This window comes from Lissotriton vulgaris, chromosome 2_1 (assembly GCF_964263255.1).
Source record: "Lissotriton vulgaris chromosome 2_1, aLisVul1.2, whole genome shotgun sequence".
Lineage (NCBI taxonomy): Eukaryota > Metazoa > Chordata > Amphibia > Caudata > Salamandridae > Lissotriton > Lissotriton vulgaris.
The window spans coordinates 1,326,489,169-1,326,515,384 of record NC_141687.1 but is presented as its reverse complement, the minus strand read 5'-3'; the positions used below and the strand labels follow the sequence as shown (position 1 = coordinate 1,326,515,384).

At 44.5% G+C, this 26,216-nt stretch overlaps 1 protein-coding gene across 1 annotated transcript in view; it reads right to left on the bottom strand.

Moving 5' to 3' along the window:
• The window catches only part of ITGB5 (integrin subunit beta 5), a 658,371-nt gene extending 632,969 nt beyond the window's left edge, over positions 1 to 25,402 (bottom strand). The window contains exon 1 of the mRNA XM_086957094.1: positions 24,120 to 25,402. Coding sequence (XP_086813220.1) covers positions 24,120 to 24,198 — 79 coding nt within the window. The 5' untranslated portion in view covers positions 24,199 to 25,402. The remainder of the gene's footprint in view (positions 1 to 24,119) is intronic.
• Between the last annotated feature and the right edge of the window lie 814 nt (positions 25,403 to 26,216).

Genomic DNA, 26,216 nt, shown 5'->3' with positions numbered 1-26,216 from the left:
GGTTGCGAATATAATTATAATTGGAAGGTGGTAACTAATTTTCGGTACTTCAGGGTGTTGTCTGGAAAGAGGAGTGTTGCCATGAGGAGCAGTGTCAGTACTGATTTGTATAAAGTAGGCCTTTTTCTAGTGTCACAATGGGCGAAAAACAGTGGGGTGGAATGCTCCCCAGCGCATTTGACAGTAGTTTAGACTATTTGCAAACATTTGTCTCTCCACCTTTTGTGTGTTTGACCATTCCATAGGATGGTGCACACCAAATAGAGACCATGTGAATCCCATGAATTGCATAAAACAGTTCAATCCGTTGATCAGGATGTATGTTTACCATCTGTGTAGCAAAGCAGGTTGCCTATCAACGGAGTCCTCTTCCTTCCTTGCATCACTTAGCTCTCTGACCATATGGAGCTCTGCAGCCAATAAGCACTCAAACACATCCACTAGGGGACCAACCACCTCCCTGACTTTTGACACCACTCTTCTCCAGTACATTACATGCTCGCCAGATCAATTAAAGCTCCTTTAATAGACCCAAGTACACAGGCGATCCTTGTAATAATAGAATGCTCGTCCTACCAGCTGAAAGATGGCTGCCTGCAGTTCGTAAAGATCTGGAAAACTGAACTTTTCTAACAAGCTTTCAAATGAGCTCAACATCCGCACTGGAATAACCAAAGAATTCCACCTCTAGGTCCATCCTGTGCATCCAACAAGACTGCACACTCATTCCTTAGAACTTTTGGCATCTTTTTAACCCCTTCGCTGCTCATGACGAGCTCAGCTCGTCATGCAGTACACTGGTCGTGTGCTCATGACGAGCTGAGCTCGTCATGAACAATGGGGATCCTGGAGTAACAGCACTCCAGGGGAATTCCCTTAGCACTGATGTGGTTAAGTTAATGTTCAGTAATGTTAAGTGTCCTATAGGTGATTTAATGTATCATTCCACCTTCTGCAGACTGCTTGCATAGCAATGCCTGAGAGCCTATTTTACATCTCAAAAGTACACTGAATCATCACACATCGATTTTGTTGGTCATATATGCAGGCTTAGAGAAAGCGATAATTTTTTTTTTTCTCTGCTGCAGGTTTTTTTTTTTACTGTTTTATTCAGGGCTTCAAATGCAGGCCAGACGTATTAGCTTCGCCGGGCATGTTAATACTTTATGCAGTTTGTACTTCTTGTCCTACTCCTAAGAAATCAGAAGGAAACAGGAGACAGTACAGGGGCGGACGATCAGATATGGACTGTGTATAATAACAGTTATTGTCAATGGAAGTAAGAGCCAGTGCTTAATTTGTGCCGGTGGATGCAGGTGATTGGCATTGACACTAATTTTCAACAGAAAGTGAGGTAGAAAGGGAGACGGAAGGAGGAAATGAACAATGGGAAACAGTGGCAAAGGGAGAACAGCACAAAAGTGACAGATAGAGACAGCAGATGTAGGGTGGTGGAAAAAAGAGGCATGAGATTTAATCAAGATAAGGCAGCCTTGGTATTCAGCAACCTAGCATTCAGAAACACCTGCTGCCGACTCCTCAGAAATGTTTTGGGCTCCAGCATTTTTTTTTTATTTAAATCAAGCACTTGGCCCAGGTGCAGCTAAGGGGGACTAGCATCTTTTAAGGATAAAATTGCATATTAGTAGAGGCTAGTCTCAAAAGACAGTAGCCCCTTACATCCAAGGAGATAAGGTGAAAGAACCATAAACCAATGCAAACCCACTGGTAATTTCAGTCAATCAATACAAGTGATATTAATTTATTGATCGACCAATAGCATGATCATGAGCAGTTTAAAATCTCACATACAAACTTTATCACATAGAACTTCAAAAAACATTTAATAAAACTATGACTTAAGACCTTGCTTGAAGCTAATGTCAGTTATATGCTCAAAAAGGTTACTATTTACAATCTATAATGGATGTACAGTATAAAAAGACATTGTGTTCAATCAACAAACCCAAGCACTTATTACAATAAGATTTTCGATCGTTGCCACCAGGCATATAATAGGTATCTCGTCATTGCCAAGACAAGCCACTGCGTTGTGTCTGACCGAAATATACGTAGTGCCTCAAGGGGGCGTGAAAAGAAAAGCAGACGACATGCTGGAATAATCCATGCTTTCCTTATATTTCTGTATGCAGGATACAAGAAGAAAAAGTGCTCTACTGTCTCTGGCACAGTCAAACAAGATGGGCACATAGAGGAGATTGTAGCTTTTGTCCAACTGTTGTTCCATGCATCTAATGGAAGATTCCATAGCCTGAATTGAAAATATAGTGCTCGTGCCTGGGGTGGTTTAATTTCGTCCATGTACATATCAAAGTTAAAACAGCTTTTAACATTTAAAAATTGCATGGTTAAAGTGCCCTATGCTACAGTATCGTTACAAGAGGAGTTTATAAAATCCCAATACCTCTTCTTTAATAGAGGATCCATTTTCTTAGTAATAGAATGGAGGGGCCTACCACATCATATCTATACCCAGCCGATACAACCACTTCCTTACCCTACTAAACCACAGCAACTCGCCTTCCTGTCTTTGGAGAGCTAGTAATTCCGCCACTGCCTCTTTTACGGGAATCTCTGTATTGTTAGTCAAAAATCTGATTCAAAACAGCAATGCTTTGAGGACAGTGAAGTGTGTGATGGATTTAATACCTAAATCAAGGGGTAGTGGCAATATTGGGGTGTTAATTGGGACATTAAGTATTGCCCTTAAAAAAAAATTCCACTACCTCTAACTTTTTCGTATTCTCTAAACCCCACAATTCGGCTTCATATTAGGCTGCACCTAGGCCTTTGGCCCTGTGGATCTCAAGTGTGGGGGAAATTGGGTGAAAGGTAGAGCGTCTTAACCTCCTTGCAATTGCGCAGTCCACTTGTTGTAATGACATCTCACTCTTCTGAATTTGGGGAGTCCATATAAGATAGTCACCGATTCTGACTCCCCAAATAATCGAAGACCTTGACCTGCTCTAAGTGCTGAGTACCCAGCATCAGGTTACCCTTAGATAGTTTGAAGGGATTAAAAAACATATTTTGTTTTAGAGCCATTAATCTTAAGGCCCCGTCTGTGCAGGCTTTATTAAACTTGTTCAGAGTATTTTGAATACCCATCTGGGCCTTAGAGAGGAGTAGTGTGTCATTTGCGAACAGTAAGGAGGGTAAGGGGCTGCCTGCTAGTCTAGGAGGTTCACCCGCACAATAATAAAGCTCACTTATTAATCCATTGATGTACAGGGTAAATAGCGTTGGAGCTAGCACACCGCCCTGGCCAACGCTTTTAGAAATTGCAATACTATTAGAAAGGTTGCCATCTGACTTCCACCTGATTCTGACGTAATTATTATCATGTAAGCGACTCAGTAGCTGAAGTAAGTCACTTGGTAGCCTTAATTTCCCCAGCGTGGCCCACAGCTTATTACAATTAATGTAGTCAAATGCTGTTTTGAGGTCCACGAATACACAACGTATAGATGGCCCTTCCCGATCTTCACTTCCTTCCAGATTAATATTAAAATTCTAAACACTTGGTCTAGGGTACTTGTAGATGACATGAAGCCGGCCTGCAAGTGGGAAATGATGTTATTCTCCTCCATCCAGTTTTGAAGACGTGACAAAATTACTATGCAGAAGACTTTTTGGGATACATATATAAAACTTATCGGTTTATAGTTTGAGGGTTCCCCTTTCTCCTCTTTTTAAAAATGGGAATTATTTCAGCCCTTTCCAGGTTGGGGGAATATCCCCACCACGTCGAATGGTATTAAAAACCTTGTGAAAAAGAGGGTCCCAAATATTTGGCTCAGCTTTATACAAGTTTCCTGGGAGTTTGTCTAAGCCTGGGGCTTTTCCATCCTGGAGTTGATTAATTGCCACTATAATTTCCTTCAGGGAGAATCCTTCTAAATATTCCAAGGTGTCTTCCCCTACAGATACCATGGTTCCCTCCACCGTATTAGGGGACCATTCCAGTGTAAAGATTTTTAAAGTAATCTTCCCAGACCTGTAGCTGTATATAATAGTCATCTTCGCTGACCTGCTTAGTTGAGCCTTTAGTAAGTAGGTGCCAGAATAATTAATTATCTTTTTGTCTAGAGGCCCCAGCCAGTGCGCGCCAGTTATCGGCCTCCCATCACTTTTTTGCTCCCGCCTGGGCGCTCTTGTACAACGCTCTCTTGTTTACGATGGCCACCTTTAAGAGCCTCATGGCGCGAAGTGTCGTTACAGAGCTTCCCCGGCGCAAAGAATTCTGGGGATTGAAGTCCCCCGTCAGGAGCAACAGCAGCGGTGGCAGGAAGAAATGACAGTGTGGGCGTCCCGCGCTGCGGGAGCCCCTTGCTGCCTTTAAGCACCTCCTGCCACGAAGTGTCGTTGCGGCACCTCCCCGGCGCAAAAATTCTGGAGATTGAAGTCTCCTGTCAGGACCAACAGTAGCGGTGACAGGAAGAAATGACCAGCATAGGCGTCCCAAGACCCAATAAATCAATACAAGTAATTTCACTCAGGAAATCAAAATGACTGCATAATGTCATGCACAACACTATCTTCATAGCACATATAAAAAATATATAAATGCAATTATAAATATTTTTTATAAATATACAATTCAAAGACTTATTACAGGTCACAAAACATAATCGGAAGAATAAAACCAGACATTTTCAGCAGTCTTTAAAAATCATTTTCCCTGGCCAATAATCATTGTACAATTATGGGTCAGTGTTCCATACACACTTGCTCATCTTAGTAGAGAGGGGGATGGGCTATTGGTGACACCTTGAAGAAACTCCAACATAATATTTGCCTAAATACCACATGCACCTATTGTCATCCAGCATAGCTGCCCCAGCAACGGGGCATCCCAGTGCTACCCAAAGAACAAGTGCCTAGAGACCATTTCAAACAAACTGGAAAATGATGCCGGAAAGAGCCAGGTCTTTATAGCCTTTCGAAAAGCCAGATGATTCTGAAGCCCTCTAATGGAGATTGGGAGGGAGTTCCATAGGTGGGCCGCTTGAACCTTAAAAGAGTGACCCTGAGCTCTAGCTGTTTAAAATGCGGGGGTACAAACCAACCCCGAGTTGGCAGAGCGCAGAGGGCGATTCGGGACATAATGGACTAACAAATCCACTAAGATCGGAAGGCTTTGTTGAGTCAAAATTTTGTGGGCCACACACAAAGACTTAAACTGAATTCTTTTAACTACTGGAAGCCAATGAAGCCTAGGCAAAAACTTAGACGCCGAACATAACTTGGGAAGTGCCAACAAAGCACGTGCTGCAGCATTCTGAATTCTTTGGAGGTGTAAGATACAAGATTTATTGGCGCCTAGCTAGAGAGAGTTGAAATCAAGGCCGGACTGGCCATAGTGGGCACCGGGCAATCCCCCGGTGCGCCGCACGGGTGGGGGCGGTTTTGCTCCCCTTTGGGCAGTTTTTGTTACAGGGCCGTTTTTGCAGCATAGCGGCAAAATCAGCCCTGTAACAAAATCGGCCAAAAACCGGCCCTGGCAAAGAGCTCAGTGGCACCCCCCCACCCAGAGTGGGGTGGGGGGGCTGGCCGAGCACTTTGCCAGGGCCGGTTGTGGTTCCCAGTCCGGCCCTGGTTGACATAATCTAACCTGGCTAAAACTGTAGCCTGAAGAATGGTCTGCCGGATTTTTGGTTCAAAATATCCAAGCAGAGGTTTCAACACCCTTAAGAGCCCAAAACAGGACCCTGCTAAAACTTTGGATTGGATATCAAAAGAAAGATCCCCATCTATCCAAAAACCTAAATTCTTGACCGCCTCTTTAGGCAGCAGCACTGGTTTTAGTTTATCAGGCCACCACTGTTCTGACCAAAGAACCCTATCTCTCCCCAGCACAAGAATTTCTGACTTGGCAGCATCAAACTGCAAGCAATTTGCTGTTATCCAGTCAGCAATTGCTAACAAGTCCTCTTTAAAATTTGAGGAGGTTGTTTTTGCACTTTTTAGAGAAAGCAATGACTAGCTGGGTGTCATCGGCATAGGATACCAATGACAACCCTCTACTTTTTGCTACCATTGCTGGGGTTTGACATAGATGTTAACACTTTCGATGCTGATGGCAAGCTCAGCTCGTCATCACCCACGGGTGTCGTGTGCTGATGACGAGCTGAGCTCGTCATGGTGCCACTAAAATGGCATTTTCCAGCACAGGGGGGGGAAAACGCCCAGCAGCCATGTGGTTAAAGAGCGCAGAGCTCAATATCGAACCCTGTGGAACCCATGCTTGATGGCATACACCTGCGAATGGTAAGGTGGCACAACAACTTGAAAGGTTCTACCTTCCAAAAAAGAACGGACCAGGCCAAGGCCGTCCCCCTAACCCCGATCTCCTGCAGCCTATATAAAAGGATGCCATGGGAAACCGTGTCGAAAGCTGCACCTAAATCCAAAAGAATTAATGCCGCAGAGTTCCCAACATCAAGACTGCTACGGATATCCCTGGTCACAGCCAACAGCGCCGAGTCGGTGCTGTGGCGGGGGCTCATATCCATATATTCCCGCCTGTTGTCTACGGCAAAGGGAAGATGCTCTTGATGGTTCGCCATTAGGAAGACAGGTGTCAGTGGGGTCGAATGGGCGACACTGGCAGTCTTTGCAAGCCTCCAACTGGAGTCACAGAGGACAGAGCCACACTCTGTACCGATCTCTGGTCTTTATCTGGGTGTTAACATTCAACAGCGTAGAAAGCAATGCCGTTCGCCAATGGGGGAGCGAGTTGGCAGTATATAAAACTGCAAAAAGAAAAAAAATCGTGAACAAGTTGCAGTGGCTCTAGTGTTAAGGGCCCACTGCACCAAAATGATGGTTGCATTTTACTGTTTAACCAGTGAACAGGGGTGGGGGCCTGTCTCCTTCCTTGATCCAAGACCAGAGCACCCATCATTCTGCAAGATGACAAAGTGTTAATTTCTAGAAATCAGAATACGGGAGAGGTGATGAATATCTAATTTGAAACACATTCGCCAGAAAAGGCTTAGATTAAAGTTACTATGGGCCAGATGCATCAAAGCGTTTTGCCCATTCTGTGTCTATGGCAAAATGTGTTGATGCATATGGCCCTAGATGCAGAGAACCATCTTGGGAAATGCATCGGTAGGGAGGGGGGAGGCACAGTTCCCGGAAAGAAGGACGCCTCCTGAAACGAGGCAGGCTGGGCTAGCACCACCTACAAACAGAGCTGCCTCTGTTAAGAAGCACGTTGGGCTTGTTAGTATTAGGCTTAAAAACCAATGTCGTCATTTCCATACAAGCAAAGCCATTACTGACGGAATCAGCGAGCCTGAACAGTAACTGGGTGTCAACAGCATAAGCGTACACGTCCAGGCCAAAGGGATGTCGGAGCCGGGGGTTCATATCAAGATTATACAGACAGGGCGAAAAATGTTATATTTAAAAATCTATGTTGCCCTCAGGAAGAGACTAACATTTCCGCATGAATGACTGCTGCTTTAAAATAGTTTTTGTCGGGTACAAAAAAACGGAAAAAAGCAAAACGGTGATTAACACCTGCCCAGATCAGCGAGTAGGAGACAGGGGGCAGAAACCCTCAAAAAGGCATAAACTTAGAATACGTGGAAGAGGAGCGTATTCTTCAAAACAAAAAGGTTAAATAATATGTGAATGACAAACGTTGCTCTTCTAGAAATTAATACCTCAGTGTTCATGAGTTTGAATGCTACTCACTACATCGACTTCGGAAGGATGACATGCAAAGTTGGCCTTGCAGAGAGTCCAACTTTTGAAAAGGGTTATAGGAGGTGTCAGCAGTGAGCTTAACTCGCTGAACCATCTAGTTCATTAAAAGGGGCCATCCAGTAAGTGTCACAGTATGTCTCCGAGCTGAGTGCAGAACTGAAAAATTCTAGACTGATTACTGTTGAATGTTAGAGACCAGGGCCATTTAAATTATGCAACTCTGTGGCTGCAGCATTTCTGCATCATTATAGCTCTGCTGCATTTGCCACATAAGCCCTCATCTGCTACATAATCTGCTGAGGACAACAAAAATAATGGTTATAGGTAAAATAGATCAAAAGTTACTAAAAATGCAGCAATGCATGTTGCTGCACAGCGAAAGCCCTTCACAAATGCTTACTAATAACTTTTCAATTAATTATTGATGAGGTTGGATTTATGTTGAGATGGAAAAATCCTCTGCATGGTAAAAGATGGGTAACACAGCCCTGAGTACCCAACTGTACTGTTGTCTGGATCCCAAATGCTGATTTTTTTGTCATAGGCAAACATGTTTCCTACGTGTGCGCCAACGCTTAGGCCTCTCACATGGATTGCAGTTTTGTTGGACCAAGAGGGGCGCCCAAGAGCTACCCTTACCAAGAGTTAAGCAGCACATGCACTGTGATGGCAGCATACCGTGTAGTGATTAGTAGCAGTAAATAGCTCCTTTTGAGGTCGAAGCCTCACAGAGAGCGCAGCTGGTTTGCTAAAGACATCTACGGGACATTCGTAAAGCTTACCCAGGAATGTATTCCGCCCATTGTTCATCATTGGCTTTCTGGTTTGTAAGTCAAATTTGCTTGCTTTGTATATAATGTACCTTTATTTAATTTAGGCTGTCCGTCTTACAGTAGTGCATCCCATAGAGCATAGACTGTTTACCAGCGATCCATGAATTCTTCCACGAGTGCTTGTTTTGTGTAAACATGCCTCATCATTTTGTGCTGATCTTGCAACATTAGCTGTACATTCAAAGACCGAGGTCAATTATCAAGCTTTGTCTTCCAAGGGAGCTTTGTGTTAACTTTTCTTTCTCGGACTTAAAAGTAAGAGGATTTATGTGACAACCCGGCTGGGTACCCATGTGTGAGGTAAGACTGAAGGATGTTACTTTCTTTTCTAGCACACAACATTTAAATGTCAGTACATGAACTGCACAAATATATCAGAATTATGAAATCATAAATGAAGCACTTTTTGTAATTCTGAAGTGTGCTGGAAATAACTATTTTAATACAATCAAAACAAATCTGTACATTTGGTGATGTTGTTCCCCACACATTATCATGTGTACACTGTATAATTTTATCAGGAAAACTGTATGTCTGTGTAAATGTAATGGCAATTTCAATAGAACATGTGTTTTTCTGTAATGGCAGTTCGCGATTAACCATGCATACTTCACTTATGACACTCTACTACAAAACATACCACAACACAATATGACACACTATGACACTCTACTCCCCTCTACGCTACACCACTTCAGAAGGGGTCTCTTTGACTCAGTGATAGACCACAAAGAATGGGCTTGGACACATCTTGGGAATTTTATGGGGCTGAGAGGTATTCATAAAGTGAAGCCTGATTTACCTTTTGATGCACACATCACTGTGGCCGACAACCAGGTGCGAAATCTGGTCACTCCCATGAATTGTGTTGTGTGACAATCCAGAGTCTTTCCTGCTGTGACATACAGCCTTTCAGGAGGAAAGAAGGAAAGGGAAAATGTACACTTCAAAAGAAGCAGAACCCTAACATAAAACTTCAAAGACTCAGACCCTAAATCACATTTGGTGTCTGGAAATGGACTAAAAGAAGTGGAGGTTGAGACCCAACAGTTGTCATCTGCCAAGGAGCCACACGAGGTATGTGAGAAGTAGAAGGTCTGCAAGACTTCTGACTGTGACCAGGACTGGGGAAAAGGCATTCTAGTCTTCATTTTGAGTGAGGGGACATCGCCCAGGGATAACCTAGCCTGGAGCATGAGCACCTGTCTGCTTGCCAAGACCAGTGTGGCCTGTGAGGAAGAGGAGAGCATTGGAGTGAGCGAGGTTCAGTGGGGAGCCCTACCAAACAGACTCCCTGAGCGAGGTGTGAGGGAATGGATGTGCACTGATCAGCTCATTGCCTGGGTGCAGAAGAGATCCGTTAACCCCCATATGCCAGGAGCAGGTCGCTGTGATCTGAACAGTGTTGGAGCGCCGGGCGGGAAGCACCTGGGCTGCACCACCTCGTTGCTGTGACCCCGTATGCCAGAAAAGGGCCACCACTGAACCATTGAAATATTTGTTGCCAGAGTGTCAAGACTTGTGTCTGCCTTAATTGGCGCCCCTGTATTCCAGGAGTGGTTGCCTTGGTGAGGATGTGTGCGCCAAAGGAGTCTGCACCTCAACTGGATGTGCCACAGCACTCCAAATGCAAAAATGGGTTACTGGTTACTACACTGCCAGATGTTCGGGTCATTAACTGGACAGAAGATGGCGATTTGACCAGCAGGTCAAGCATGCACACCAAGACCTGCATCTGACTGGTTACCCCAAGGACCGTGAAGGACACCACAGGAGACATCACACTCTGGAGGATCAAATTCCACTCATTCCCTCATGAAAGGGGAAAAGTGGCTTACATCATCTTCGTGGAGTGGGAGCAACTCGGATAAGCCAGAAGCGCTGCTCGAGGGAGAAAGCCTGCACCTGCCGGGTGCTGCGGCATGTACCACAAACAGCCCAACTTCGCCAAATAGGATCAGGACTTGTAATCGCCTGCGGAGAGGGCACTCAGTGCACCACTGACGCTTCCATACTGCCGAAGTGTGTAAGACTAAAATTGGGCCTGTGGTGCCCCAGGAGATTCACTGCTGACAGTGCTGCTGGACAGCCACTTTTGACAAATTCCTAAAGAGCCAAAGGGGAAGTCTTGAACAGGACCTATTAGTTAGCATTCCCTGCTTGCTGCCACTAGCAAATGGTGAATAATCCAGACCACCCTATAAGGAAGAGGGTAGGACTGGGATTTGCGTAGCAACTCCTAGATCCCCAACCTGAAGGAGATTGCATTGTTGCTATAAATGCCACTGTTCCTCTGAATGTGTAGATCTAGAAATAAAGACTTATTTTTCTTACATAAGTACGTATTTGACGAGCCATTGATTTATTGTTAGAGCTGTGGGAACTTGGAGTTATGTGTTGTGTTAACTCACGTGTATGTACATTTCCCCCCCCCCCCACAGGAGCCTTTGACTGCTTGTCCACAGCTACCACTGAGAGTCAATTGCCGAAGGGGTACCTGACCCATTTGCTCAGGATCCATAGTAAGTCGGGCATCAAGATATCAGGAGTAAAATGCCTCAACCACCACGGTTGTGCCCAGTTGCCTCTGCCTGTCCCATGGCCTCTGAAAGAGGTTCTGACAGGGTGTTTAACTCCTACTAATGAGGTGAAACATTTGCCCACAGGGTGTTAACATGAGTAAAAATAATAAAATAAGGATGTAATAGTATCACAAAATTTGCTGCATCGTGTCTCATCATTTACATTTTCTTGACGCATTATAAAGTCAACCGTGACATACTTTGGTCCACCCCAGCTGCATAATTCCAGGGGCCTTTTTGGAGATTCAACACTTTGTTGAGAATTTTTTCTTCCCCCTACACTTGATTTCCTCTTTAACCCCTTCCATGCTGATGACGGCCAGGAGCCGTCATGGCACACAGTGCTCGTGTGCTGATGACGGCTCCCAGCTGTCATGACCGCACCCGCGATCGGAATGTGCCGCACAGGCGCAGAATCGCGGCCGCGCCCAAGGGGTTAAGGCACCATTTCATTATTCTAGAAGAAGCCTTCAGAGGTATGGGGCAACCTCACAGAAATATGAAGGTGGGATGGCAGTGGAGGCCAGCACAAAGGCACAATTTAAACTGGTGTGAGACTGACAGAATTTGTTTGTGTGTAAAGGCAGTCAGGCCACTGAAAGCTTGCACCAGGATTGAGCCAGATACCTGGCTCAGCTTGAGGTCCTTTTAGACCCTCAAGCCCACAATGAGCCAATCTTTCAGTTGGCTCTGCCTGCCGCCAATGCTCTAACATCATGGACAAGGAATTAAAAAACAAAGAAGTGACATTTAATTTACAAAAAGGAGAGGGAGTCAATATAGTGGCTGAATTGCACAATGTTAAACTAGAAAACCTGGGATCAATCCCAACTTCCGCACTTGAACAAATTGTTTGATTCTAGGCAATATTTCATTTCACAAAGTCTCCTTTTGCTTCCTTATCACACGACAACACCTTTAAATATGTGAGTTGAGGATGCATGTGGTACAAAAATCTCTTGTGTTTGTTCAATAGACTATAATGTTGTTCCATGATAAGAATCAAGGCCACATATATGATACACGTGACAATTGACTTCTCACTAAGTTAACTAGTAATATTGTTTTGGGGGGGGTGAATGTTTAAGGTAACACTTAAAAACTATCACTTTTAATAAATGCCTCTCAATGTGATGATATAATAGGATGCACTAAAGTGAACTTTCCTCATATTAAAGAATTACACTTTTTAAAATTATATTTTTATATAACTGTAGCTTGATTTACAGGCCAAATATTTTCAAAGTTCGGCTTAATAGAGGTGTTCGAGCCACAGATAGCTCAAGCCAGATGCCTGGCTCTGGCTCAACTCTAGGCCCTCTTGGAACCCAGAGCCCAAAACGAGCCAAACTTTAATTGGAGGCCATGTGACCTAGTGGCTACAGCTGCTGACCATGCAACATTGGGAACGAGTTTTGAAACCCAGACTCCCAGCAAATGTCTCTGTGCCAACAAAAAAAAGGTGCAACACACACTGAAATGCTCTTATGCCCTTGGGCAAGGTTAAAAATATGTAAAACTGACAAAAATAAAATGTGGATTTTGTCTATTACTGTTCAGGACAACGCCTTAACTTTTGATGTTAGAACGAGATGCCGATTAAGCTGCAGACCAGCATGGCCGAAACTGTAGCACACTGGGGAACCACACCATTTTGGATCTCGCGGTAAACTGCACCAAAATTGTACATGATGGTCTTGGGCCCAAGAAACACATGCTCGAAAACATTTAAGGTGGGTTCGCACACACTAACTAAAGTTCCAGCTTTCTCGAAATTGGGGTATTTGTTTGATTGACATACTAACTGGAAACACCTGGTTGTATCTAAAAAATTTAACACAGCAGTTACAGTATCGCCGACCACAGTACCCTAAATAAGGTGTACAAGGCAAAATGTGTATCTAAGGCATTATATGGCAGTGAGGTTAGGGGGGTATTCGAGCTGATAGCATTCAGTCTGTCGAAATTTTGTTTTTAAGAAGGGTTTTCCAGGTTCCTCAATGCACATCGGCATGCTCTGTACACAATGAATTAGTTCAGTATATAGTTGATACGATTGCTTGTAGGCCTAATATGATGGATCAAGATATGGAGAAGCAGGGAATCTCAGTTGAATAGGCTTATTTTGAAGGACTGTCTATCCAGTGCTCATTTTCTTAAACAGAAGGAACCAGGAGCTTTTTTAAATCAGGTCCTGCACAAACACTCCCAAATACGATACAAAAATTGTCAATGTGCAGTTCCTATTTGTGAAGGAGTGTTAAGGCCTGTTATGGATTGCCCTCACACACCCCGAAGGATGTCATGCTTCATCATTGGGCCTGCTCCTCATCGGGCCGGCGCTGTAATGCCCGACGGGCACCCGCGAATGGGTTTTTATAGCAGAGATCTTTTTTTGATGAAGCCGTTGGGTGTGTGAGGGTATGTGGACAGGGTAGTGTAGTTTAAAATAGGTCTAGTACTGCCCTTAGCAATAATTTTATTCTGAGGGTGCACTAACCTAGCTAAAAACTGCGAGTCCTGCCTGAACGTAATGGTCCTGCAGATCTATCTGGTGCAAGTCGTCGACATGTTTCTTGCCTAAGAAAGGCCCCAGCGGGTCTGGTGGTAATTCTTCAGGACCGTTGTAAAAAAGAGAAGGTGATCTCAACTCTTACACTACCGCAATGCTGGTTCTGAACGTCATGGGGTAACCAGCGTTGCTGTGTTTCACCGGGTCATTTGGCCTGGAGTTCTGTGACCCCCCTGAACTCTGCCAGGGTTAAAAAAAAATGGTAATGTGAAAAGGCTGTCACAGGTGTGTAATGGACCGCGACAGTTTCCACATGTGAAGTGTACTGAAAAGCTTGACGTTTGTCACGCCTATTAATGCAGGAGGGATCCGTGGCATTTCTTCAGGACCAGGAAAAGATAGTGACTTCAACCCTGCTCCAGTGCGGCTTTGTATTTAATGATATACGAAGGGAAGAGCCCCGGAAAGAGTAAAGCCCACTGATGAAGCATGACACCCATCTGGGTGGGTGAACGCTCTATCTTCCATTTAGGAAGACCCTTCCCTTAACTACCTAGTCTCCACCTACACGTCACAGCAGACACCCTCCTTCCTTCATATTTGTGTGTCATCAGTTTTTAGGTGTAATCCACAAGTGTTTTGGTTTACTGACTTAATTCCACAATCAGTCTAAGGAAAGAATACAAGTTCATATGGCACTGTGGAATGACCTTGGCGACATTCTTAGGCCAATATAAAGTCAAAAGGAATCTCTCTGTGTTCTCTTACTTACACACATCCTGTTCCCCTTTACGTACACAATAAACCTGTTGTTGAATTACTTTTCAAAGAGGCAGACCGAGTTCATCACAAAGGACCAGTGAAAGTATTTGAGTTTTGAACTCCTAACAAAACAAATATTTTGAAGAGCATTTTGCAAGAACAGGGGTCTTCCACCGGCTTATATTATGCACATGCTACTTTGCTCCTGGTGCACATTCCTAAAAGTTTAGATCCATGCTGGCGTTTCGAAGTACCAGAAGAGTATTGAACTTCTGTCAGACAAGTAATTTGATCCACGTTATGCATAAGAATCTCTTTCAGTCCTGTCTTTCTTTGCATTCTGGGACTTGTGGTAGAGTTTCAGTTTCAAAAACTTTATTTGGTTATATTTCAAATAACCATAAAAGTACATCAAATCACATGAAATATGTTATATCATCATAGCTAATAAGTTTTAGAAACAATATACACAATACACCAAAAGATAAAAAATTACACAATTCATATGATCATTGTCTTACGTAAGTAATAAATACTTTTAAGAAATGCCGCAACAGAAGCAACTGAGAAAATGTCCTCCAAAAGTAGTATAGCAAGAAATGCTGGCCGGCACTGTCTCATATTCATATATTTTAAAATAGGCATATGCCATCTTTTCCTAGGTATCACATAAAATCTGCAGAAAAATAGAATATGTATGTCCGATTGGATGGAGATATTGTCATACGGACATTTGCAGATTACCCTGGACCAGTCATTTACAACAGGAAAGCTCAGCAGTCTATACAAAATACCGAACCTTAATCTAGTCAACAGAAACCTTTCTTGTTCTTTCATTTGAAGGTTTAGATAAGGCTGGATAATCCCTGGTTTAACAATCATCTGATGGGGACTTACAGTCTTATTTAACAATTCCATTTGTTCCCTCTGATTCTCAAGGAAGTTTAAGCTTAAGAGTTTCAATGCTTTCCTGGTGATGTCGGACATAGATGTGGGGTCAGTAAAAAATTCAGGGTGCTTGATATTGTTACAAAAAGTTTTTATGTAGCACAACCATTTTATCCTTTTCCCCTGATCTAGTTTCAATACATCCTCCAAAATTACCCGGTTTAGATGGCATTTCTCGTTGGTCCAAACTCGATGCCATAAAAGGATCGGTTGCAACTTAATTAGGTCTTCCAAGTAAGGAATGCCCAATTCCGAGTGTCAGTTGTAACTGGACGTACTCTTTGGCAAGGCTAAAAGATATCGTAGAAAGATGTTTTCTGTGACCTGTAAGCTACTAACATTTGAGTCCCCCCATATTCCTGCCCCATATAGTGCCACTGAAACACAGCTGGCTTTATATATGTATAAGAGCTCTTTAAGTGGCTTGTTACCCATCTTTTTACTAAAAGACCTAAGGGCCATTATAGATTTGGAAAAAAGCAAATTCCTAGCATGGATCGCACAGCTCCATTTCCCAGGTAAACAAAGGTTGGTGTATGCTGTAAAGGGATTGATCCTATATACATATTTTTTTTCTTTTCTTTTTGTACACGTTGCTGCCACAATTCATTGCAAAGGTCTTAGTACAGTTTATTTGTAGCTCAAGTTTAGTCATGAAAGTACTAAAAGAGGAAATCATAGTCTGCATGGCTGTGGGAGTTCTTGCCATGAGAACGGCATCATCTGCGTAGATGAGAGCGGTATGCGCCTGGCTGAGGCAATGGGCATGTCCTTGCAATCCTGTAATAATCTATCCTCCAGATTATTTATATAGATAGAAAATAAAAATGGGGCATGGACAAACCCTTGCCTCACACCCCTCGCAATACTAAAATCCCTGGTGCATTCTCCATACTTTCCATATCTGACCATTGCACTTGCCCCGTTGTACAAATCTCTCAGGAATTTAATAATAATATTCACATCCACTCTTAATTTAGTCAAAATAATCCATAGTTTCCCGTGATTAACAAAATCAAAAGCAGATGTCAAGTCTAAAAAGGTTAGGAACAGTCTTCCCTCCTTGGCCGTAGTATACTTCTCTATCAATATTGATAGATTAAGTGCTTGTTCGATAGTACCGACTCCTTCGCGAAAACCATATTGGAGGTCGTTAATGATGTGGTGTTCCTCTGCCCATGAATGCAATCTATCTAAAATGACTCTGCCAATTATTTTTATGGTAGAGTCGAGCAGGGATATGGGCCGATAGCAAGCACAGTTTGTTCTATCACCCTTTTTAAAAATGGGTACAATAATTGATTTATACCAAGTGCCAAGCATACCTATTGAACATGCGGCATTAAAAACTCTGGTGAGCAAAGGTGCCCAGAGCGGTATGTTTTTCTTAAAAATATCCACAGGGACGCCGTCAGGGCCGGGTGCCTTACCTCCTAAGCTAGAGTTAATACCCCTGATTACTTTATCCAGTAAGAAGTTAAGTTGCAGCCCTTCGGTGCTCTTACATGTAGACATGACTTCGCTCCCTGTTTCATTAGTAATTACTGCTGGATTATAAATTGCTTCAAAGTGCTTAACCCAATCTTCCTCTGTGACTGCTATTTCCATACGGGCCTTTGTATTATCTTTAAAAAGGGAGCATTCACTGCTCTCCAAAAGGCCGTCATATCCTTAGATTCAGAAGCTTCCATGATGGCTGTCCATGCTTCCTTTCTCATCAATTGTCTCTGATTTTTTAGAGCGAGTTTGTACTCCTTACGTAGGGACCTTGTCAGAGGCTGATTTCTAATTTGCTTATGCAGAGCCAATTTTAATAGTTTATGGGCTTTACTACAAGCTGTATTGAACCAACCTCTAGGTTCCATTTGGGTCTTTTTTCCCTTTACGTTTACCCAAAGACCTCTTTTTATACAGGAAGTTATTTCACTGAAATTACTTACAATATCTACGTCATTAGATACCAAATCCAAACAGACAGAGAAATTTTTACTGCAAGCGCTAATTAGGTTACTAAGGAACTCCTCAGGGACCACCCTAGTCCATTTTAATGCATATCCATTCTGTCTGGTGATTTTTAAGTTCTCAGAAAAGACCTCAGCTCTTTTATGCACTCTTAATTGTGGGTCCATTAAATCAATCCTAATTGGGAAACGATCACTTAACGGGGATTTTAAAACTTTATAACTAGTAATACAATCCCTGTAGCCTAAAGAAATGAGGATAAAATCAATAGTGGACAGCAAACCTCTCCCATTAAAGGTTGGTGAAAATTGGGTCTCGGTGCGACATAATTCATTTGAAAACCCTAAATTGTTGTTAAACATGATCTCGTTTAGGGCATTTCCGGTTAATGTGTGTTCAAATTGTGTCGGCCTATTGTCCCTAGAAATTGCTAATCCACAGTTGCCTGTTCCTGATCTTTTAAATAAAGAACAATTAAAATCACCGCCCCAAATGGTGATGAACTGTTTATGGGAACTGTTATTTATGCTATTGAGTTTCATGTTTAGGGTTTTGAGCACCGCAGTTATATCTGCTACAGGAATGTTATTGCAAAAGTTGACTATTAATATACAGACAAAGTTATTAAAGTGTAACCCAACGATATGATAAAAACAATTGTAGGAATACAGCTCAATTTTTTTACAAATAAGGCAGTTGGAAATGTACATACATAGTCCCCCTTTTGCTCGACCATGCGCTGAACCTACGGCAGAGATAGTTATAGTTTTAAAGCCGCACATATGGTATTCTTTCTCAGCCCATGTTTCTTGTAAACATATAACATCACAACTATTAGTGAAATGTTTCCAACTTGGGTTATCTAATTTTATTTTTGCCTTAAGTCCGGCTATGTTCCAGAATGTGATGGACCATTTTTCACAAGACCTTCTAATCACCCCTAAATTATCACGCACCATACTATCTTCCAAAGTTTCCGCAATACCCCCCCTCCCCCCTCGTCGTTTACCTTGTCTGCCACAATTTCATAGAGCTTCTTAGATAGACCGTTCTCATTAGGTGACCTGCCAGAGGTGACTTGCCCTTGTACAGAAGTTTTTATGGCATTTCCCCAATTTAGAATCAATTTCCTTGCTGTTTCGTCTCCCAAATTAGTTGGATGTAGTATCTCTGTTACTTTATTGTCACAAACAGATCCCACATTGACAGTAGCTGGAATAAGTCATTCATTTGCGTCCAAACCAGATAAGGGATGAAATAAATTATGTATTGGAATGCTCCAATACTCCTTTGGATCAATAGGGTGATAGTTGTTGTCAGGTGGGTAAGGATACCTGCTTGTATGTGTCAGTGGAAAAAAAGGAGTAAGATTATTATTGTGATATCTGGGGACGACAAAGTTCTTGTTGTGATATCTAGGGACAACAAAATTTGGGATTTGATTTGTTCGATAGGGGACATCCAAGCTATGCAAGGTAGGAGGTTTATTTCGGGGCATCATCAGCGCTTCTGGGTAGAAGTAGCTCAAGTTTCGTGATGATACCCCTCCCTCACTTCTCCCTGGGAACCAGTCACTAATATAAGTGACTACTCTATGGTCCCTAAAGTTAACTATTATTACGTCCCCATCAATGTCTTTTGGACGTCGGCCCACCCAGTTACAACGTCTTACAGAAACTATGTCACCATTTAGGTGTGATGGTAACGGTCTGTTATTACGCAGCCAGTGGATAACTTTATTTTTGAGACGGATGTTAGATTCTACGTTTCCTGCTGGCGCAGAAGGAACACCTGTTAAGATAATGACATAGTTGGACGAATCCGGGGGCAGGTCTTCTATATTTCTATAATTAGACTTTACTCTAGGCGTATGGATTGCCTTATTAGGGAGATCATTTCCGGTGTGTACAGTTTACAGGGTAGCTGGTTGGGTCTTTTTAGTACTTGTAGCTTTAGTAGCTGTTATGCCTGTTGACGCTGTGGAATTTATATCAGCAGGCATATTTGTAGGTATAGGGGTAACTGTAAGCGGCCCAGTTGATTTATTAGAATAATTTTTTATTGTCGGGCGTGCCTCATTTCGATTAATTGGATTAGGATTTTCTGTCGATTTGGGGTCTGACAGAAATTGGTCCAATTTGTCCCCCAACCTTCTTACTCTCTCCGTAAGTGGAAGTATAAGAGCTTTTAGAAGGCATTCAATAGCCTCCAATAGCCCTTTATTAGGCATGGGTTTCAAGTTAACAGATGATAGCCCCGATATATCATCCTTCCCTACTACATTGGGGGACTTAAGTAAAGATTCAGTTTCATGTGAAGCTAGGCATGAGGTTCTATTCCCCTTTTTTACTCCCCCCCCCTTTCTTACCCCACCCTTTCTCCTTCTTTTCCTTGGTGGTGAACGGAGTACACGTCTATCCTCCTTAGTTGGTGATTTATCGTGTAACGTACCAACTACAACAGACGGTTGGGAATCTAATATCTCGACTGCATCGAGTTGGGATTTTAACACGGGAGAAGGAATATTACTATTAGGGTGAGGGTCCTCAACTACTGGTAAAGGTGTATTTAAATCTATAAGCGAATTAGATATAGCTGTTGTATTGGAGTCTGAGATTACTTCCATGTCAGCTAATACTGGCGGGGAGTCTTGAAATATTAGTGGAATATTATCGGTGCTAAACAGCTCAGGGTCTGTGTCTAAAGGTGTGGTATTCTGTGATGGTACATTCATTACAGCCTTATGTGGTTTAAGGAGTGGTTGTTTTTTAAGGAGTTCAATGGAGAGACGGCGCTCTGCCCGTTTCTCTGCTAGCAATATCTCCCTATCAATATCTCTTGTTGCTCGGGTGAAGTATTTGTCTAATGGCCCAAGTATAGATATACCTACGCTACTAGGCAGAGAGTTCGGCAGGGAGGTAGACATCTTTATAAAGTAGGGAGCAAGTATTTAAATATTTTAAATCCGTCCTATGAAATATAAAATATTAAAATAAGAGATAACCAGGTCAGTTATACTCACAGTCAAAAATGCATCTACAAAGTGACTTACTATCAAACAGTTCTAAGAGGAGGAGTGGATACACAGCAGTACAATACAAAAGGCGTCAGAGGGGTGGCCCAGCCCAGCCTCCTGCAGCCCCTGACGGCCACAGATGGTCCCGCCCTTGTCCCAGGCTTCTCCCGGGACGCTCCCGCGCAGCGGGGATAACAGAATGGTAATATAGGGACTCTCGTTGGTGGGGGCGGGGCAGGCAGGGAGAGCGGCCCAGATGATTGCAATTAGGGCTGGCGGGGACTCCTGGGAGAGGTAGTCCCGGTCCCGCAGCTCGCAGCCCTGCCCACACACACCCACTGCAGACTCCGCCTGGGCAATCAAACAACTTCAGGGGTCCAAAGGTCCACGACAGCACACCCCTCAAAGCGGGACCCGCGAGGCGCTGCACGGAAGAACAGCAGTCAGGGCAGAGATTCTCCACACGCACTAACAGGTAGTGTTTATAATGGGGGAAAAGCAAAATCAAAGCAACCACAAGAGAGAAGTAGTCACACACTTTATATAATACAGTGTAAGGGGGGGGTGTCAAGCAAAGGGCTTTAACTGGAACGGGTCCCGCCAGACTTCAGACCCAGTAGTAATTAAAAACAAAATTTGAAATGGGTCCTTGCGAAGAGCTATGTTCATGACCCTCATTTTACAGAAAATTAACACTGATCATTTTCTGAACAATTAATGTAAAATACATTAAGGTAATCAAGGTCAGCTACTTAGTTTATTTTTATGTTTCAGATGGTTTACTTAATCTTGCATTTTCTTTTTAAAACAATTTGTATTCTATTTCATCAGGTAACATAACAATCAAGTACATAATCTTGCATTTTCTAAGCATGTTAGCTATTTGCAGGATGTTGGGTTTCTGTATTTTTTTCATGGAGCATATTTCTCTTGTATAGTGCATACTTTGAACTGAGACGCCTCTAGGGACCAAATTACGCACAGTGTATGTTTGTGCCAAGGTGCACCTTTAAGCAGGTATACCGGGCTCAAACATAGACAATGTGACATATTACAATTACTGTGCTGTCCCTAGGGCAGATGCGAACTTTTGGCTACCCTGGGGCAAGAGCATTAGTGAAATACGGAGCGGCTGCTTTATTCAGCCACTCCATGTTCCTCAGTGCAGGCGGCACCCAACCTGGACTAAAAGTGGTGACAGAGATTCCACCATAGCCGGGTGGAGTTAAGTGACTGCATCGCCTGCAGGGGAATGTCACTTGCCACCTCCAGGTGGCTACTCTGCAGCGGCAGACTTAGGTTGAGCCACTGTTTTGTGGTGCACTATCAGTGTGCCTCCCAAAGGCCTGTGTGCTTATGGGCTTAAATCTATAATAGGGCAGGGGTGCAAAGGCAAAACGATTCCCTCATCTTCATGGGGCTACGCCCCCAAGCAAGTGAGGGAATGTCTTCTCAAGATAGCACTGGTCCTAATTGTGCATCAGCACTATCTGTGTTACAGAAGGGGATTCACGAGCATCTATGGCCCCTTCTGCAAAACTACAATGCCATGGGGTGCAGAAAACGAACGCAGATGGCTGCTTTGCCCAAAAACATGTTTGTTTATAAATGCCCAAGATTAAGAGCTCTAGAGTTGAAACTGAAGGCAGTGCGAGTTTCTGACAGAGCCTGATGGTAGGCCAGAAAGGTGTTCAGAATACATGGTCATCCAACCCTTGGCCTCTCTGCAGAACACAGAAAAATGGTCATGTATTCAAGTTGCAACTGTGATTCTGCGCAAATCTGTCTCAAGGAGCTATCACAGTTGTCAAAATAGTGGCAAGCAAAAGTAAAAAAGAAACAAATACAGCTCTTATAGGGGAGTCGTGCGTTATGTGTTTGTGGGTCGTAAAGGGAAAACAAAGCGAGGAAGTGCATTCGGAAAGAGAGGAGGTGTAGGATATGCAAGATGGCCAAGAATTGGAGAGAAAAAGGCGCACTTGTCTAACGTAAAGTGAACATACCTAAAGCAACTGAGGCACTCTGAGGACCACGACCCCTTCCACAGACCCAGTCATGTTTAATGCACAGTCTCACGATTTCAGAATATTATATTACAACAAAATAATTGTTGTCACTCATTTACCTTAAACAGTTAGCAACCATTGACAAAGCCAGTAGTCCTGGATTGTTCTCAGTGGCGTAGCAGGGTAAGGTGGTATAAGGTGCGGAAAATTTCTAGTCACCCCCGGCTTGACAAAATGGCAAAAATATGTGTTCAAAACACATTTTTTTGCCATTTTGTCACCCCCCCCCCCCCCCCCCCCCCCTCAGTGATGACACCCGGGGCGGCCCACACCAACCACACCTGTGCCACCGATTGTTCTAGGTGTATATAAGTTGTTGTATTATATATCTGGAAGCAAGAACAATACTCCCAGTGAAGCCAAAATATAGATTGGGGGTACATTATGGGAATCAGTGAAATTAAGTTTATGTGTTTAAGCCACGCCCTTAATCACTTAGGCTGCACCCCTTTTAAAGACCCCACACTTTTTGCATCCCACTTAAAGCCCTGGTCATGCTGCTCATACAGCCGAAATGGAACAGTTGTGGTTTCAGTGCTGAGAACTCCCACACTGCCCCATCCCTGGTCACCCCCATTCCCCAGCTCTCATTTGCCCTGGAAGGTTCCCTCCAGGTCCGGGACCTGACAGCTTCATTACAGAAATGCTCTGCAGTCTACGCATAAACCCTCTTCTCTCCTCTGAAAAACAAACCGAGCCCCGCAACGCTCTGACCCGTCTATGGCTCGCTTTCTGATCTCTGCACTTCCTTTAAAGAAATGTGTTTCCATTACACTTTTCTCTACAGCTGAAAGATATAGCCACGCCCCCTCGGTGGGGGTGGTTTGCTCTGAAAACAATGCAAATACCCACATTTAAAAAATAAAAAGGAGGCACGCTGGGTCAGGCAGGGCAGAGGCCCGGGTCGCTGAAAGCTGTGGGCACCGTGGTATGTGCGCAACGCTCCCCGCTTCCTGGAGTCTGCCAGTTTACAGTACCAGCCGTCCCAGACTTGCCCACACTGCCTTGTTTCCGTGGTTAATAAACGGCCGCTGGCCAGTGGCTGCTCCTGCGAGTGAAGCTCTGTGTTCCGGGCTAAGTCTGGCCAAAGCCCCGTGTAACTTTGGAACGCGTTCAGCAGCAGCAGCCTGGCGTCTCCGTGCGGAGACCAGTGCGCATTAATGAAGGCTCGCAGATTTGTTCCTTTATTGATGCAGCCAGAAAAACATCCAATCACCCGTCTGTAATTACTTTTAAATAAAGATGGAAACAGAAAGCAGATTTTACTTTCACCGATGTGAATGGATATATCAGGTGTGGCTAAAATTCATCGAAGTAAGACTGGACGTTTATTGTAATTAGATACCGAAAAAAACGAGTATTAGCTTCATTTTTCAAAATACAAATAAATCATAAAAAGGGCAAACTGCTGAAAAGAGCAAAAATAACTTAGGATACATACAGGCATATCGGTCAAAAATACATTCCACCATTACCTTAACTGCACTTTCTACCAGTTACGGTGAGCTCTTTTTAGGGGAGATATTCTTGTATGTTTAGAGAGAACATTAGCTCAGACAAATCAATCAATTGATTCAATACAATCCCACATGGCTGAGCCCCCTTTAATAACTCGGCCCGAGCACGGGTAGTAATGGCCTGATGCAAATATACTATGTACACGTCAAGTCCTCTCTAAACACTCCTAGGCGCGCTTACCTTTGACAGGAGGCAGCAGCGAGTCCAGCAGCAGGAGGGCGGTCACAAGGTGCAGGGGCAGCCTGCTGCCCCGCTGCATGGTGACCGAGGTGGGGGGACAGGCGCAGTAGGTTGCCGGGAGGCCGCCTCAGAGAGATCCCAGATGGAAGGAGGTTGGAGGCAGCATCGGGCTTCCAGCTATTGAGTAATGCGCCGCCGTGGTACCTTGTTGCAGAGGGTCACACAAGTCGCAGAGGGTCACACAAGTCGCAGAGGGTCACACAAGTCGCAGAGGGTCAAACAAGCTGCAGAGGGTCACCCAAGTTGCAGAGGGGTAACCCAAGTTGCAGAGGGGACACCCAAGTTGCAGAGGGGTCACCCAAGTTGCAGAGGGGTCACCCAAGTTGCAGAGGGGTCACCCAAGTTGCAGAGGGGTCACCCAAGGTGCAGAGGGTCACACAAGGTGCAGAGGGCCACACAAGGTGCAGCAGAGGGCCCACAAGGTGCAGGGCCCACAAGGTGCAGCAGAGGGCCCACAAGGTGCAGAGGGCCACAAGTCACGCGACTCCAAGAAAGACAGAGCTCCAGATCCCCATGAGAGTAGTCATACCCTGTCAATCCTTGTACAATTCCTATACTGCCTACCACAAGGCCGACAGAGGGGCAACAATGACAGACCTGTCCGGTCCGGTATAGGGTGATCCCGCAGGGCAGGGATGTACTATCCCACCCTTGCCGTCCCGTCAACGCCTGGGCAGTGTGGGAAGATCCAGAGCCGGCGTTGCCGTGATGCCCAGTCCTGAACCGTGTGATCCTCTGCAGAGTTGGGGTGGCTTGTTTCCACAATGTATCCGATGCTGATGCGCAGTTCTCAAGGCCGGGCTCCGTGCCCGCGGCTCCCGATGCTGTGCAGCGTGGGGCAGGGCGTGGGTGCCAGCTCCCGGTGCAGGGCACAGGAGAGGACTCGGGTTTCCCGTGCTGCGGGGCAGAGCGTGCAGTGCGGTGGGGGCACCCTGTTCCAGTGGTCAGGGATCGGGGTGCACGGTCCTCCCCAGGCCGAGGAAGTGTCCCCGATGAACCCCTCTGTGTCTCAGCATTCCTGGCTGACAGGTTAAGAGGATTACTGCCCGGCGCGCAGACTCGCCCTGCCCGTGGGTCCGCGGAGGGTGTGCCAGGCTCGGGGCTTCCTGGGTGACCCTGTCACAGCTCCAGAGCCCCCTCCGTGGCTCCTCTGTGCTCCCCCAGCGCCCCCGGCTCCTTCTCCTCCTTTCACTCCGTCCCGCGGGCTTCTCCAAGAAACTTTCAGCTCCTCCTGGGAAAGCGCAGGGTCTGAATCTGAAGTCTCCGCCCCCAGCCGCCAATCAGGGCTGCCGGCCTGTTAACTCTTCCCCTCCCGCGGCGGAGCAGCTAGAGATGCAGGGGGTCCAAGAAAAGCCCCCGAGAGAGCATCGCAAGGCTTTGAAAGCCACATTTCTGCTCCCAAGAGGACCTGTCCGAAATCCACACCGGGGTGCGTGAGGCGGGAGCAGTTTCAGAGGAAAACCACTAGAATATCCCACATCGGACGGGTCCAACTCTCAGCATGGGGGTGTCTGCTAAAGAAGGAATTAATTTATTTATTTATGCGTTTTTATATAGCGCGGACTTTACCCGAAGGCGTCAGAGCGCTTCACAATAGGAACAGAACTGATACATGAGAACATTACAAGTGAACAAATTACAAAAGCAAACGTTACATTACATGAGGCAAAAGTGACAATCGTGAGCAAACAAAATGCAAGAGGTAGCAAACGGTGCATTACAAGAGAAAAAAGTGACGTGTGCAGGTTACAAAAGCATACAAAGTACAAGTAGAGGTATAATACTGCAATAAATGGAGGACACTCAAACACAAGAACAAACGTTACATAGGCAATGGTGGCACTTGTGCAAGTATCAAAAGCAAACAAAATGTAAGAGGTAGCAAACAGTGTGTTACAGAGAAAGTGACGTGTGCAGGTTACAAAAGAGTACCAAACACAAGTAAAAGGGTAATACTGCAAAACATGGCAGACTCTCAAACCACAAGAACACACTGGGAAGGCACTTCCATAGTCATGGAGAATAGAACTTTTCTTT